General features: G+C 41.5%; 1 protein-coding gene across 1 annotated transcript in view; it reads right to left on the bottom strand.

Annotated features, from left to right (window-relative positions):
- The window catches only part of CC2D2B (coiled-coil and C2 domain containing 2B), a 1,912,120-nt gene that overhangs the window by 524,923 nt on the left and 1,369,305 nt on the right, over positions 1 to 17,892 (bottom strand). The window contains exon 28 of the mRNA XM_086919535.1: positions 3,054 to 3,147. Within this exon, the coding sequence (XP_086775661.1) occupies positions 3,054 to 3,147 (94 nt within the window). The remainder of the gene's footprint in view (positions 1 to 3,053; positions 3,148 to 17,892) is intronic.

Raw genomic sequence — 17,892 nt, 5'->3', positions numbered from 1 at the left:
CAAGGGTCAGCATCTTGAATTTTTCCTGTTTGGGGTAAAAATTCACGATCCTGAGGTCCAGGATCAGACGTAACCTGCCATCCTTGTTGGGGATTAGGAAATACCGAGAGTAGCATCCCTGGCCCCTTTCTTGCTCTGTAACCACCTCTATCGCACCTTTTTGTAACAAAGCAAGGACCTCCTTCTGAAGAAGAAGTAAATGGTCCTCCGAACAGAAACCTTGGCATAGAGAGTAAAGAGGAGGAAATTCCCGAAAGGGAAGGGCGTACCTATTCTCTACAAGGTTTAAAACCCAAAGGTCTGATGTGACCGACATCCAAACCTGTAGAAAGTGAGACAGCGACCCCCTACAGAACCCACATGTTCCAGGATGGGGGATCTAGGGGTGATTTCCTGTGTTACCAGAGGGAGCAGGGGAGGTAGAAGAGGAGGAGGAGAGATTACGGACTAAACCCACGTTGGCGACCCCTGCTTCTTCCTCTATATAAAGAGGAGTTTGCTGCTGTTGTTGCTGAGTTGTTGCAAACTACGAAAGGAAGACCTTCCAAACCCTTGATAGTTCTTATATCCAAACCCCCTTGACTGTGTTTGTAACCCTAAGGATTTTGCTGTGGCTTTGCTATCTTTGAACCTCTGAAGAGCAGAATCAGCCTTCTTCCCGAAAAGTTTTGAACCATCAATGGGCAAATCAAGAAGGGTAGGCTGTACGTCTGGGGAAAAACCAGAGGATCTGAGCCAAACCTGTCTCCTGGTAACTATGGAGGAGCTCATAATCCTTGCCACCAAATCAACTGTATCCAGGCCAGACTATAAAACCTGTGAAGCAGCAGCCTGAGCATCCAATAGAACCTCCATAAAATTTCCCAGCTCTTCATCAGGCAACTTGGGCGCCAATTGCTTAGCTGAATCCATCAATGATTGTATGTAACTTCCCAACAAACAGGTAGCATTGGTTGATTTTAGTGCCATGCAAGAGGATTGCTCCAACTTTTTAGAGTCCTTGTCGGCAGGAGCCGAGAGAAAAAGTGCCTGAAGATTGTTTAGAACAGGATGCCTGTACCACCAAACTTTCCAGAGACGAATGTGTAGAAAGAAACGGAGGTTCTCCTGGAGCAGACCTATATCTCCTTGCCACAGATTTAGATACAGCAGGAGAAGAGAGCGGTTTACCCCACACTTTCAGGATAGGCTCAGTTAAAGCGTCATTAAAAGGCAACAACGGCTCAACTACCGAAGATGGCAAATGCAAAACTTCTGTGAGCAAATTTGGCTTATATTCTGCTGTAAGCAGTTGCAAGTCCAAAAGCTCTGCAGCCTTTCTGATAACGGTATGATATGGAGCTACCTCTTGAAGTGGAGCAGCCCTGAAGAAGAAAGCTCCCATTCTGGGGAGGTGTCCAGGCCACTTGCCTCCTGAATCCCTTTGTAATCATTGACACACTCCTCTATCTCACCCTCTTCAACCTCCTCTCTCTGATACTGTTCCTCTCCAACAGTCTCTGTGCCTCTCTCCTCGAACAAAATCTCGGTTGCGGCATCAGCGGCGCCACACGCGGAGCCGACAACTCTGGATCTGGCGTCGAAGGAGGATACGAAGGTGGAACTGGTGCCGTACGAGGCAGAGAAAAAGGCCTACCAGATGGTGTTGGGGACTCCATATACAGAGTTGAAAATCTCGGTGCCATCAGCATGAAAGGCACGAAGCGTGCCTGGGCATAATGCTGAGGCACGCCCACATTGTAGACCAGTGGACCCATGAGACCTGAAGGTGCTCCGGAGGGGAAGGCTGCCTTGGTAAACACGCCATACACTGCATTTAAAAAAATGGCTAGTATCTGAATCTGGAGTAGGAAATTGAAGATACACAGCCGAGTCAGCATCCACACAAGGAGCATCCGACGTCAGAACAGCCGTATCCACTGGCGGAGCCACAGGTTCAGTCTGGTGTACAGGAGAAGGAACATCCTAAACTGGCAAGCCCTCCGACTCAGGAGAGCCCCTCGGTTTCGACGACCGCACAGGTGTACCGTTTGGAGAAGGAGATTTTTCCTGAGTCACCTGAGGAGATGGCGAAGGAGCCACAAAGCCTTTCTGACGACTTCGAGGAGCCGGAGAAGGTGATCTCAAAGTCTTTTCCTTTGATGAACGGCACCAAGAGCCATGCCTCCTCTTCTTCTTGTGGTTCCTTGACTTCGAAGCATGCAAAGTCGACGACCTCCACTTCGATTTGGATCTTTTTCGCCCTCTTTTCTCCTTCCTTGCTTTTGCCATAAAAAGCTTGTCCTCCTATGTTTGTTTGTTTTTGGTATTTATAAAGCGCAAGCGGTCGCTCCGGAAGGAGCATCATGGCGCTATAAGCGGTCGCTCCGGAAGGAGCATCATGGCGCTATTCTTTTAGAGCCTTTGGGTTCATTTTACGACAGCAGGAACAGCCCTCCACGTCGTGGTCCGACGACAGACACCACAAACAGTCCTCATGGGGGTCAGTGATGGACATATGACCCCCACACTCTCTACAGGACTTAAATCCTGACTTCCTCGAAGTCGCCATCACAAAGTAACAGTTAAAACTGGAGAAACAACAAAGTAACTCGACACAGTATGGAGAGTCCCAGAAAACTGTTACGCGTCGACGGCACAGAAAAAAGGGAACTGACGTCATCACGCCAACTAGGCTCTCTTATGGCTCCAGTGACGTCATAGGGAGTCGCCAGCAGAGCCATAGTATTGTGACAACCTTGTCGTCGTGGGGAGCTAGGAAAAAGTTTCTGCGGAATGCTGGTGCAAGGGATATTCAAAAGTTGAGCAATCCACAGGCAGATGTATCCATCAGAATTTCCCCACAGGAGTATTTAGAGTGCAGAAGGAGTATGCATGGACAACAACAATTTACATACACTTCCATAAACAGTATTTAATTTTTATTGACCCCCCAAAATGATTAAGGAGTAACTACCCAAAAGTTCATAAGCCTAATTCTAAAATGCTTAGATTTAAGACCTTGTTGTATCTCAATTTTTTCTATCAAAGCTTTTTATTTGTATAATACTTACTTCATCTAACAAATTTGTCTGTGATTTCTTTTGCATATTTCTGTTACAGGTGACCTCGAACATGGTCCAAGAAGGCCCGGGAACAGTTGAAATTCTATTAAAATAAATGAAATTAGAGACATTCAGCAGTTTGTCTTTCATTGAATGTGTATATCCTGACTAACAAAATAAATAGAAAGTAAAAAAATACCTTGCAGTATAAACATCAATTTGGACGGATTCATTTTGACATCTGTTCTGCACTTACATGGTGGTAGTCAATGAATCTTTGACAATCATTAAAATACAAGATGTTCTGAACAATAAACTAACAGTGAATAAATAAACGAATGAATAATCACCCATTAAGGGTTTCTGGGCAACAGTAACTACACTATGGTATGATGTTATATCAGTCTTTAGATTCTTCTTTTGGGGTAATAATTATATTTTGGACTTCTGAATGTGGACCAGCATTCATGCAGTTTACATAGCCTATCAAGAAAAATGTAGGGTAACATATTCCTCACTGAAATGCTCGCTGTATAAAAAAATTTTTTAAACGTAGATGTATGTTATCCAAGTGAACATAGAATAAGATGGGTTATGGTAGAGTTAGTGGGATGAAAGTGCAGTGGTACATTCATTAGCAAACATGAAATCGCTTTTACACCATTTAATGTTGAGTATTTTCATATCTTGGGGTTTGTTGACTCAGGTAGTCAGATAAGAAAACTTAATATTGAAAACATTTTTAAAAACCAACATCTGCAGGCTCTATGACAGTGATCTTGAACATACGGCCCTCCTGACCTTTACATGCGAGATCCTCTTATACGTGACAATGGCAAAAAAGGAGGGAAAGTAAAGCATTACAATTGCCTGGGATAACACAATTTGAGCAATTGTAGAAGCCAAGTTTGATCCCCGGATTTCATGGTCCAGACTGAGCAATTCTATTCAGCCACTAGATGGGCATACCTCGCTCCAACCTTTACGTCTACTTTCACAGGAGCAACGTTGTTTCTTATGAAAATCATTGAAAAAAAATAGTAAAAATGGATGAAAATCTTAACTGTCTGATTAATATAAATCATTACAATCAAAAGAAAACGTAAAACTGGGTGCACCTTAATTCGTAAATGAGTGAGTTAAAAAAGAAAAATGTAAAAGCAGAGCCAGTTATAAGTTTCATTGAATACAAAACAATTATACTACAAACATTATGATGGTTTAGGGATAACATTCAGTACACACATCATTTAAGTAGCATTTCATTCTACTAATTACATACTGTATTAGGGCATTCTTATAATTACATTTCATGATCAGATAGAACTAAAATACTGTAATTCTGTGAGCAAATAGATGTTCAATAAGGCGCTTCCATGCATACAGATCATTACGACTCTCCACATCAGATAATGGAATTTATCGGCCCAGATCAATAAAGTGCCTCTGTGCTTACTTCTCCAATCTTAACAGCACTTGTTAAAGTCACATTTCATAAGTCAGATAAAATATAAACACTGTAGCGCAATAAAAATGACAAGGTTCAATAAGTGTTTCCATGGAAAAAGGAATCAATAAAACATTCTCCATGCTTACATCTCAATGAAGTAGAAGATAGGTAAAATCACATTTCATGAGGCAAATAGCAAAATAATATACACTGTAGATCAATGGACAGGTGATAGTTCAATAAAGTGTTTCCGTGCATATGAGTCATTCCTGCATTCAACTTCAGTTTAGTGGGAATTAATAAAATGTCACCGTACTCACATATCAAACATCTAATCCAACGTGATTTATTAAATGTTTTTTACCACTGTCGATCAATAAACAGATAGATAATCATGCGTAAAAGTCATTACTACTTTCCATATCTATCAATGATAATTTTGAGTCCACATGTAACATTTTATCTGCTATGCAAATATAGTTAACAAATTGACTTGTAAGGTAGATTGATTTCCCAGAGAGACAGAGTATAATAGCTTGACAACACGTTCTCATCCTATGTTTGTTGAAGACAAATTTAAAAAATGCTTGCCACTCCTGTCCTAGTTGGGGACAAATACATATAATATGTAGTAGCATTTCATTGGGAAGACCACATAATCTACAACTGTATGTTGTCCAATTTTGTATCCATCTTAAAGTTATGTCCTTTGTTGGGTATAGGCCAAATCTTAGCCTAAGAAATCAATCAGTTTATGAATGTTTGTGAGTAAGAGAGTAAGTATGGTTGGGGCTCTATTTTATTGAACAAATTGATGACCAATCAGGCATGCTTTTTTACTGCGATGACCTCCTTATCCAATTGTAACGATAAGAAATGTGTCAATTATATTAATACATGTTTGAAAGCTGTTTTATTTCCATACAAATGACCAAAAGGCTGGAAGCTGAAAAGCATGTAAGCAGTCAGTTAGGTAAGATCTGCAAACACGTGCATAATTATATTTTATAAGTTCTTACCATCACAGATTTGCAAGAGTGCCAGGGTCAGATAAAAATACCTAATATAAGCATTTTTAAAATGCTGATTGGCTCACTAGAGTTTGGCTGGCCAGACCGAACTCCAGTTGGACATTAGCATGCCTAGAGAACTCCGAATGGAATCGGGTCACTTGAAATTTAGAAGAGCACTCAAAACCTTTCTCTTCCCTACCATCCCTTAATTCTGCCTTCGCTTGAGTTCATTGGGTTCAGATTAGGATTAGCGCTGGGACGCTTCAGGGCAGCCATGCGCTCTATAAGTCCAAAATCAAATCAAATCAAATCAATCAAATCATGTCCAGTGTTTTTCGGAGTTTTAAAAATAGACTTGAAAACTTTCATTTGTAAATTTTCAAGGATTTTTGAGTCTTTACCTTGGAAAAGTACTGACCCGTAGGCTAGAGAGGGGATCAACTTTGCCTTCATTACTTTAGCTAAGTGCTCATAACTAGTACATACAAGCTTATCTCGCAGGTTTTAAAAGCATATTAAAGTGCTGTGGCTTTGGCCTTTAGATTAGTCAAATTATGTTTAAAAGACACTCTATCATCAAACGTGATTCCTAGATACTTATAAGATTTTGCCGATTCAATTGTTGACCCATTCGTTTTCCATACTCTCATACCAGGTTTAAAAAGTCCTATCAACATCATTTTTTATTTTTTATTTCTATCAATTTTAAACTATTAGCTAAAATATAATTGTTAAATGAATCTATCAATCGTTGTAAACCTATTGGTGTGTGACTAAGCAATATGATGTCACCTGTATACTCAAGTATTTTATATTATGACCTGAGAAGTTTGGGGAAACGGCATTAACGTTCTGCAGATGTAGAGGTAAATCAGCCATAAAAAGATTAAAAAGGCAGGGTGCTAGTATGCAGCCTTGTTTCAATAAGCGATAGGTGTCAAAATGGTCAGTAGTATGGCTGCCATCCCCCAATTTCACCTGGACCCATGTATTTGAGTATAACAGTATGGTGATATCTAATAATTTTTGTAGTATGCCCCATGCGGCTAACTTTGCCCAGAGTAAATCGCAGTGAATTAAGTCAAAAGCAGCTTTCAAGTCTACAAAGCAAATGCACAACTTTTGTTTTTTGTGTATTGCCCTCTTCGCTAGCAATGTAACGCACAATCAATTTGTAATTGTTGACTGTCCTCTTTGGAATCCAGTTTGAATAATTGGTATTATATTTGTTGTTGTGACCCACTCTTCCAAGTATTTAAGTCGACATGTAGCAAACATTTTTGCCTCCAGCTCGGTTAGGGCTATTAGCCCTGTAATTGACTGGGTTATCTGGCAGACCGCTCTTATCAATAGGCTGTATAATATTTTGTTGCCAGGATTCTGTAACCAATTTGGATGCTACCACGTCTTTACACAGCGGAGTTAAAATTCTTGCCAACAGATCTATTTAGGCTTTAAAAGTGGAATTGGGAATACTATTGGGGCCGGGTGCACCATTTGATCTAATCCCACCTATAGTTGTTTTTATCAATTCCTCTTGTATAGACTCAATTAGTAATAGATGTTCTTCATGAGGATTTTCCTTTGCCATATCAGCCTTCTCAAATCTTAAGCAATTGGCATATGTCCCAGATATTTTTAGTTCAGCAGATAATCAGCTATTAGAGCCAACTTTATAATTTGAGGGTTATGGTTGCTTTCAACTCGGGGAGCAACTTGGTTCCCAACAGTTCCAGATGCTAAGTCCTTTGAAATGATGGTGTAATCAATTATAGAATTTCGCCTTGTGTTTTTAAATGTTGGAACTACAGTATTATGTTGAAGATCTTCCTGTAACCACCATAAACAAAAGGCAGAGGTAGTGGCGAAAAGAGTGGACTCGTCCTCCAAACTTTGTATAGATAACCAAAAGGAGTCTCTCTAAAAGTAAAGTGATAATCATAGTAACGACTCCAACCTGGTCATCAAAGGAAAAGGTTTTCCTTTAAAGTAACCCTCACACACCAAGGTTACCCCTTGGTGGCATGCTTCATCATAGGTTCATCCCTGACCTGCTACGGAGAGGGGCATGCTGCGACCTGTGACTACACGGGAGCACTGATTAGTGATGTTCCTATACACCTATGCTGGTTAAGATGGTAATGGAGTGGGTTATATAATACACACAAAGAAAACTCTAAAAATATCTAGCTAGTGGTAGAAAGATCATTTATTCTCTCCCCTGGCTGATATGATAAAAAATTAGGGATGTGGGGAAATCACTAGGGTATATGACCCATTGTTTCCTTGGTCAACTGCTTTCAACTCCTACCCCAAGGGTTTTCTTCAGGACCGTAGTGGGTTTGTTCCCACTCCTATAGTTATTTCATTACAAGCTAATCGCAAATATAATGATGCACATTAAGGAATTAAAAAAATAATGTCAAGGTATATACAGCACCAAATTAGTCTGTTTTCAGAATGACAAGTTACTGTAGAGGTTGGAGAGACAAAGTTAATTCATTAAAGATATGCACGGCCCATAGGCCTTATAAAAGCTTTTTTCTGCATGTGTCGTTTTTGTGGATAGTGATAGATTTTTCTCACAAAATTGTGAACACGCTGTGCAGTGTGATAGTAAAGAATGACAAACAGGAACATACAATACACCAAGCACAACACATAACGATAACTCATACTGGATCCCAATAGGTACCCGCATCTAGTCAGAAGACAATTAAGTACATATACGAGACCATAATCAGGCCTCATGAGTCCAAATCCTGTAACAACGTAAAATAATATTTTTTTTTGTTGGGAATAGCAGGACTAGATTATATCTATGCTTGATTTATCTGAAGAGTTCGTAGAGACCAGATGAATATTATATTTGCCTGAAATATTTAGACTAGTAGCAGGGTATTAGTTCGTCAGAGTTTTAATTATTTCCCATAGAACTGTAAGTTGGGTTATTTTGATTGAACTGTTTGTACTCAAATACTTAAAAAAATAATTGGGGTTTGTAGGTACATTTTAATACATAATAGCCATGTTAAATGAAAATCAATTTTTTAAGACTTGGTATCTAGTTCCAATGAGACATAAATTTAAAGTCCACCTTTTGCTCGTCCATGTGTAGATGGGTGGGTTGCAAATTACTCTTAGTAACCGATGATGGCCTCATTGCACATTTTCCAGGTTTCCTGAAACATTCAGATTCTGTAAAAAGATTATGATATCTCGGTCTTCCATCAGTCTGGAGAGGTCATGGACATTCTAGGAGCAAATATTGATGATTTTTTTTAACTAACCAAACAGTTCAACCATCAGTCATTCAGTCATTCCCTAGATGACTTTCCTTTAGTAAGTATTTTCGGTAGCCAAGCCCAATCCTCGTTTACACTCTGATATTTCAGTATTTCTTCACAAATACGTAGGCTCGAGTTGCAATATGTAATTTTAATACCAGAGGGTAATGCGGGATTGAATAGTGGGCCAATTGCTCCTTTTAGAACATTAGCGTACCCTCCACATTTTCCAGTTGTCATAGGATCTGTATCTTCACAGCTGGCATAGGGATTAATAAGGTCAAATAGTGTTGTCATTACATTTCCTGGTCTCAATCACTCATTTTTCAAAGAGTAACCCATTTTCCAGGATTTTATTGATAGTCTCCTCACTATGCCATATGGTAAAGGTTATTTCTGGAGGGAAAATTGAGAGATCATGTTTAAATTGGACTAAGTCTAAAGCACCTGTTGTTAGATGACTAAGCGCTGGAATTGAACTTATAATTTTAATATATTACTAGGATTTAATAAATCATGTGGGCCCCTTGAAATGTACATTGGGATCAATAGAAGTTTGCAGGAGAGCAGAGGCACTTATCCAAATTTTGGTTGTAATATTCGTAACAAGGAGATTAGGAAATGTTATTGTACTTGTGTAACCAAACACCTGGGGAGATCTCCTGCTGGACAAGATAGATTAAAAGTACAAATGTTTTCTAGGGTTTCTTTTAGTGTTTGCTGTAAACATTTAGTGGGCGGGTAGATGGAAGGCAACATTGAGTTTGGTGATGTATATTGCTGAGGAATTGATGTAGTACTTCACCTTACTTTTTCCCTAACTAACGCAGAGGACAGTGTATCTTGAGGTTGCCCTTGGTTATTATCTAGCCTGAAAGGATGGGAAACAACCTTTAAAACGCAACTTTTACAATGTACTACCATTACAACGAAACTTTTACAACGCAACATCCATTACAACGCATGCATTTACAACGCAACCATTACAACGCATGACACTACAACGCACACCACTACAACGCATGCCATTACAACGCAGTCATTACAACGCATACCATTACAACGCATAGCATTACAACACATAGTACCCTTACACTATCCAACACTTACCCTACTGTTGCACCCCCTGGAGTTAGAATAGTAATTTTAACCCCTACACCCCCCTGGAGTTAGAATAGTAATTTTAACCCCTACACTATCCAACACTTACCTTACATGCAATGTAATGTTATGCGTTGTAATGGTATGTGTTGTAAATGTAGTATGCAATGTAGTGGAATGCGTTGTAAAGGTAGTTTCAAAGAATTCGTTGTAATGGCATGCGTTGTAATGGTATGTGCTGTAATGGATGTTGCGGTGTAAAAAATGCGTTGTAAAGGTGGGCGTTGTAAAAGTATGCGTTGTAACGTCATACATCCGAAAGGATGGCTAATTGAAGCTCCCCCACAATGACCTTTGGTTGACTGGTCTGGCATGTCTTCCGAAGGAATTGGCACATCTTGACTACTTAGTGCTGCAATCAGCCATTTTTCCACTACTTTTGCTTGTTGCATAGATGTTACACTTGGTTTGAAGATTGGGTAGCTTTCCTTTGGTCTATTGGCCATACCCGTCTTAACTAGTTTTTTCATTTTATTTGTTCTAATGTGAGCTTTTCTTTGGCTTTTCCCCGCTCTTTTGGTTAGCCCAATTGATTTTAAAATAGAAGATAAATTAGTGTTGTTTATTACTTGGTTATCTTCACCATCCTGGGCTGAAAATGTTTGTGTGGCTTCATTCTCTTTTATATGCACCAGAGAGTCCTGTATACTGCATGGAATTCTTTGTCTTACAGTGGGGATTTGATGACTTCCCGTTTGCGAGATAGATTGTGTTATTATTTGCTGCTGATCTTTATACTCTTGAGACACATTATGATTTCCTCATTTTCTATGCAGTCATATCATATACTTCAATCTTGACTTGTCTGAGTGTTTGGACTGTTGGTTCTTTGAGGTCATGACACTGACATTGTCTATAAGCTGTCAGGTTTACTAAATCCTTATTTTGCCGAACTGACACGAGTCTAACTTTGCCTACCAGAGACCCAACTATCCTCGGCAGAGTTGAGATTTTATCTATGATATGGGCACAAGTGCAGGAAATAATTTGGTTGTCTCTATCTGATTGCACCATTATGACTAAGTTTGTCAAATTCTAACAACTTAGGATCTATCCCAGCTGTGTAAAGGGCAAGGGTGTTAAGCAACTCCACCTGTATATTTAGTTTATCTGAATGATAATTGAGGAGAGTTGTTAAGTATCCATGGTGTTAAGTAAGCTGCCCCATATTCCTGTTTGAATCTGTGTTGGATCAACAGGGGAGCTTGGTCCTGCAGAAAAATGTTCATTAAATTTAGCTAGAAGAGTTATTCATAAAGTCTGCATTCTCTACCTCACTTTGACCTTGTGCAGTGGATACACCCTCAATGGCTATTATCTCAAGAGTCAGGGTCAGTTTCAGGTCAGGCTGGATTCTTCCTATTCCTGGCATTGGGATGAAAGGATCTATTTCAATTCTACCTGTTGGTTCATTAGGGCTTGAGATGTCTTGAGCTTTCTTGTCTTTAGCTTTTTGGTCTGTATTGCTAGTGATCAGGCCTGATTTTGGTGACCGTTCAGGGGATGACGGAAATAACTCAGCACTTATATTTGAATCAATGCCAGATGATAAGTTGATCATTGTGTTGTTAAAATGTAAACTAAAATCCAGATCTATTATGCCTAGAATTATGTCAATGTTGGAATCTGCCACTGACTCTTTCAAAGGCCCATCCACACTAGATACAGCACTTGATTGAATTGCCATTGTTGTGTGACAAGAGAAATTCACTTGTGCTTTTACAACCACTGAGCGGGAACCCACCTCTGAAGTAGGGGTTACACTGTTGTTTTCAGGTTGTAGGAGAGTAGGGTCTGCTATCCTATGGTCACCCCAATTTTTGCTTTTTGCTTCACTGGTTTTCGACTTACTGCGGCTGTGGGCCTGCTAATCAGACCCGCAGCCTGCTGTTCTCTCTCTAAATTCGTAATACATGTACTATAGGTACATACCACAATTGGAAATGGACTCCTTGTCAGCCCCTGTACCATGCACTATAGGTGCTCAGGCCATAGGTGCCACCAAGGCCTACCAGGCGCTGCAGCATATCTTTTGCCACCCCTGGCTGGTTCTTAAATTGACACAACTGGCTGATCACTCAGCTGGGGCAAGTTGGTGTAATCACCTCTTGCTTAGATATAGTATACCTATATCTAAACCTATATCTGGACACATATAAACCTGTGAGCCACTCCTATGGAAGGCCTTATCAATCCTGGAGGCAGAGTGCGTGGTTTAATGTGAGATGGAGCTCTAGCATGAGCTGAGCCTGTCTGCAGCTGTCGGGAACAACTCCCTAAGCTGTTCCGGGATAATGCCATACCATATACTAGTAAGTGCATTGTAATCCTCCGCTACTTTTCTCTGCTGAACTGTGCCTGTGCCAAGCGCCGGAGGACTGAGATAGCGCCCTGTGATCCTGCTGAAGCGCATTTCAAAGCGCTACTTTTCGCCGGACCCGCTCCGCGGGTCCCGCTTCATCGGAACTGCATCCTGCTGAAATTGTCTTCACTGAATTAAGGGCTTGAGGCAACCAGGGCTGCGAGCGAGCATACTGCTGGACTCAAACTCCCAAGAGTCCCAGCAGCTGCCATCACCGATACCACCTGGTGACGCTCTCCCTGAAGGCCACGCCCCCTGCTATCCTGTAAAAGGCGCCGGATTTTCAGCTGCTGTGGATACCTTTCCGCTACTTTTCTCTGCTGAACTGTGCCTGTGCCAAGCGCCGGAGGACTGAGATAGCGCCCTGTGATCCTGCTGAAGCGCATTTCAAAGCGCTACTTTTCGCCGGACCCGCTCCGCGGGTCCCGCTTCATCGGAACTGCATCCTGCTGAAATTGTCTTCACTGAATTAAGGGCTTGAGGCAACCAGGGCTGCGAGCGAGCATACTGCTGGACTCAAACTCCCAAGAGTCCCAGCAGCTGCCATCACCGATACCACCTGGTGACGCTCTCCCTGAAGGCCACGCCCTCTCCCAAGGCCATCCAATAAATAGAGTGTTAGTATACCGCTGCGCGGTAGTGCGCGGGTAGCGCCCGGGAGAAGCCCGGGACAAGGGCGGGCCCTCTGAGGCCCTCAGAGGCACGAGAAGGCCAGGCTAGGCCCACCCCCTTACACCCGGTAAACCATATTCCACTCTTACCTTAAACTACCTGTGTGACTGCAGCTTCAGCCAGTGTGTTGCCGGTTTTGTATTTAAGCTCCTGACCCTAGAAATATTCCCTTGTAGCGTAATCACAGAGTCCATTATCCTTTTTGGCCACGTTACTTTACTGTGCAACCACGACAGTGTCCCCCTGTCACGATGACAAAGAAACTAAGATGCGGTAAAATAATAGTAGGTAGATCCAGCACCAAAACAAAATCAAATCCCCTTAGAAACAAACATAGCCAATCCACCAACATGAAAAGTACGTGTCAGCTCTTCAATTTCTGGGAAAAGGGTAAAAACAAAGCCACAGGGGTGGACAATAAAGCAATGGACCCAAAGGACTCAGGAGTTATTCTCTTAGATTCTGCCCCTAATAACCTGCGAGAGAGCCCTGAAATTAAAAAGGTAACGGCAGACTCGAGTCCAGGGCCACCTAGGGCGCTACAATCTCCCCCCAAGAGCGAGTTTTCACCCCCCCTATTTTCAACTCTGAAAAATAATATTGACCTCGCACCAGAGGTAATCATAAAAACAAAAAAAGACATAGAGCAAGATAATTTAAACATCATGATAATTCCTCACGATGAAGCTATTCAGCCAGTTAACAGTTCACCAACCAAAACGTCATTTCACAACGGTTTGTCCCCAATGATTCTAGATGAAGTCCTATGTCAACGGTATTTAGAATCTGATCCTACAAAAGTTGAGCTACCCCAGAACACCCCGCTAATGTCAAACCATGCCGGCTTACATCTTTACAGTAGTACTCCATCCAAAACCTCACACTCTCACTTTTCCTCTAGCCCTAATCTAAATTTGACCGGAATAAATACCTTCCAATGTAAGGGTCCCGACAAACCGTTTTCTGATTCCCTCCACATTTTAGAACACTTATTGGCTTCTATCCTACATTTATTGGAAAAATTTGTGGGGGGATCTGATTGTGTGCTTGATACAGTGACTCAAATTTTAAAAGTCTTGCTGAGGTCCCAAAAAGAGAAGGATGTGGACGGGAAGGGGTCCTCCTCCCCTACCCCGGCCTCAGATAAGATAGGTATAAATGGTCATTCCCCAGTAGCTATAACTACTACAAAAATAGCACAAGAGAAAATAAGTGTTCCCCAGTCACCATCCAGTTTAAATGGCTCAGCAAATAACAATTTTGAAATAAAACCTCATGGGGAAACCCCGCTAAAAACTGGAAATGATCTGTTCCCAATTTTTAAGAAGCAGAAGGGGGACGGGGATATAGAGGAGGAAGTTATCCTGGGGGAAACTGATAATAGAGGGAAAATTGTGTCAATAAAAAAGAACGGAAAGCACAAGAGGAAACTGTTAAGACGGATAGATAAAAATAGGCGGAGGAAAATTCTATTCAGGAAACACTTAAACTCTCCCTTACCGAAAGCGACACCCCAAGTACAGATGGCAGTGGGAAAAAATAAAAACTCTGTCAATATGTCAGCCAAAGAAAACATTGCCTTTACATTCAAGGCAACGTCACCCTTTTTATCTACCCATACATTCCCCTTGTCAGCAATTGATAACATATTCACCTTTGGTCAACAAAGCGACAATATTAGGGATACAAAAGTGGCACACAAATCGACCACCCCAGGTCAGGTGCAAAAGCCACTTATCCAAGCAACAATGGCACTTAATCCCTTTGCACCTGCCTTCCAGGGAGTAACCGCCCAGGGTGCTCCCCCCCAAGGTGCCATGAACCAAGAAGCAGATAAACCAATTTCATTAGGGCATGAGCAATATCTCCCCGCCCAAAAAATTTCTTCATTCAATCCTTTTATAACTGCCCCCATGGGAGCACCTATAAAGGTTACCCCGGGTAAAGAATCCATGAAAAATAATATAGATACTGTATGGGTAGAATTCTTTCCCCTTTTCGAAGCTGGCTGTATTCTGAACAGATCCCTCTTGTTGAAATACTTTCAAGAATCTGCCAATCTGAAACTTATCCAATCAGCCGACCTAGACATAGTTCTGCAACAAAAGTCTGAAGTGGGGACGGTTACGAGGGTGAAGTTTCATTCTAAATTAGTAGCTAACCTCATCCTACAACGGGCTGAAGACCTCCAGAGTAGAGGAATAGATGTAATTCCTGTATTAATGCCCTCCAGTCGGAATAATGCTGCCAAAGCGCTAAACCAACAGAATCCACCCTCCTCCCTGCTGCTAGCCGCAACAGGTAACATAAACAATTTGGGTGAAATCAAAGAATTAAAAATAAGCAAGTCCAATGACTCTCGAGTGGTATCCTATGCTCAATCCTCTCTTTTTACTTATCAATCTACCTCCAGAGAGGAAAAGGATCATTGGAATTGGCTCCCCAAAGTATTGGCCGACAAATCTTTGGGTAAACCATTATCCAATCAGTTCCTTTAGCACGGATCTATCCATAATATCGTGGAACTCAGCAGGCCTAAAAAATAATCCGGAGAAAATACAATTCCTTTTGTCGCTAGAGGCAAATATCATATGCCTCCAGGAGACATGGTGCAATGGAAATATCCAAATAGGGAAGGACTATATTGCACTGGAAGGCAGCGCCACTGCGAATAAAGAAGGCCACGCCAGTGGGGGTATAGCTTGCCTTCTATCAAACCGTATAAACTGGGACTATGACCACTTCATGGACCCGAGTAAACTTTTCCAGGTAGTAACTCTGTTTGGGTCAGGCAACCTCTTAGCTGGAAACCGCCTGGCCTTGATAAACGCTTACATTCCACCTGAAACAGGTTTTAATACAATTTTAAATAAAATCTTCCTCCATATACAGAGTATTAAGGAGAAAGATCCCAGAATGGTTATCATCCTAACCGGGGACTTGAATTGTAAGATCTCTAACTTTAGCTTAAATCTATTTTCTGACAAAATAAGAGAAGAAACACTCCATATTCCTCGAGCAACGTTCCCTGAAAGGATATTAACAAATAAACGGGGTAAACTATTATTAAATGAGTTGGCAGAATCCGATGGGATAATCGCAAACGGGCGTCTTCCTTCGGACTCCCCAGCAAATTTTACGCACAATTCGTATCAAGGGGAATCGATTCTTGATTATGTTATAATAGGGTCTCATTCATTTGAGTTATTAAAGGATATCGCTGTAATTGAAACCATATTCAGCGATCATAAAATCCTTTCCATCTCGATGAACGTACACCCTCCTAAATGTGACCAATGGACCTTGAATAGTAACCAAATAAATTTTGGTAACAGTTCTGGAAGATGCTATTGGAACGCAAGGGCTCATCGTTACCTGGAAGATATGCTAGATATAGCAATCTCTGAGCTCCCCTTATGGTATGGCCGCGAAAAAGAGCTTTTTTCCCTATTTTTGAACTCGATAATAACAGGGGCTCAAAAACAGAATAAGAAAAAGTCCACCAAAACAAACCCCTGTCCCCTGAAACTGCTCAACGTAGATCTGAATAAACTTATAAGGGCCCAATATTTAAATAGAACTGACGATATATCCCGACAAATAACAATACTAAAAAGGAGAAGGAGACGACTCTTATATGCTCTTCGCAAAGAAAAAGAGGACACCATCTGGGTAAAAATAAGGGAAGCAGCAACTAATGGGGAAATGAGACAATTTTGGTCCCTTATAGGGGAAGGGTGCGGAACGAGAACCAGTCCGCTTCCCATCCCTATCGAGGAACATATATGGAGGGATTTTGTCTCAAACCTCTATGCCAGTAACCACACAGTTTCACCCCAGGTACGGTTAATAGACATAAGCCCGCCGTTAGAGTCTTTTTCAGAAAAAGACATAGATCTCGCCATTGGGGAAATGAGACGTTCAGGGGCTATGGGCCCCGATGAAGTTCCAATTAATGTGTTAAAGCAGAACAGGGTCAAATGGAGCAAGCTCTTGTGTCCTATCTTTAATTCCTGCCTATCAAGCGGAAAGGTTCTACCTTCCTGGAAGGGAAGCATCCTGGTCCCATTGTTCAAAAAGGGTGATCGTCTCCTCCCCCAGAACTATCGCCAGATTGCATTGTTGGATGCAATCGGCAAAGTTTTTACTAGATGCCTGCTTAAACGGATAAATACATGGGTGGAATCTGCAAATATCCTTCCACTCGAACAGACAGGCTTTAGAAAAAACCACGGGACCATGGATAATCTAACTGCCCTCCAGGTAATAGTTGACAAGTACATAAGAGCAAGGAAAGGGAGAGTCTATGTGGCCTTCATAGATTTCTCCACGGCCTTTGATAAGGTCGACCGTCAGGTATTGTGGAGAAAGCTACACAACTTAGGAATGCCACATAGTCTCTTACGCTTGGTCCAGGATCTGCATGATAACACATGGTGTAAGGTACTGTTGGGAGGAGAAAGAGGTCTCTCCCGGCTCATTCCATCTGCAAATGGCCTCAAACAGGGCTGCCTATTAGCTCCCCTCTTATTTTCCCTTTATGTTAGCGACCTCCCCCTCACTTTATCGACATGTGTAGGAATTGCACCACGCTTAGGCGAAAGACACATCCCCTGCCTAATGTATGCGGACGACATTTTAATTCTAGACCTCACCCCTAAGGGTCTTAATAATCGTCTACATGCACTACACACCTTCTCCGAAGAGCACTTTCTGAAAATAAACATTTCTAAAAGTAAGATAATGTGCTTGGAAGGACGAAATAAACTAAAGTTGGACCACATTAGTTGGGAATTGGGAGGTCAGAAATTAGAAAGAGTAAAATCGTATGTCTTTCTAGGTATGGTAGTCACTAGTAGTTTGGGCAACAAATCACATATTGAAAGCAGCTCCCGAAAAGCAA

The sequence above is a fragment of the Lissotriton vulgaris genome, chromosome 5 (assembly GCF_964263255.1).
Source record: "Lissotriton vulgaris chromosome 5, aLisVul1.2, whole genome shotgun sequence".
In the NCBI taxonomy this organism is placed as follows: domain Eukaryota; kingdom Metazoa; phylum Chordata; class Amphibia; order Caudata; family Salamandridae; genus Lissotriton; species Lissotriton vulgaris.
This window is presented reverse-complemented; position numbering and strand designations above follow the sequence as displayed.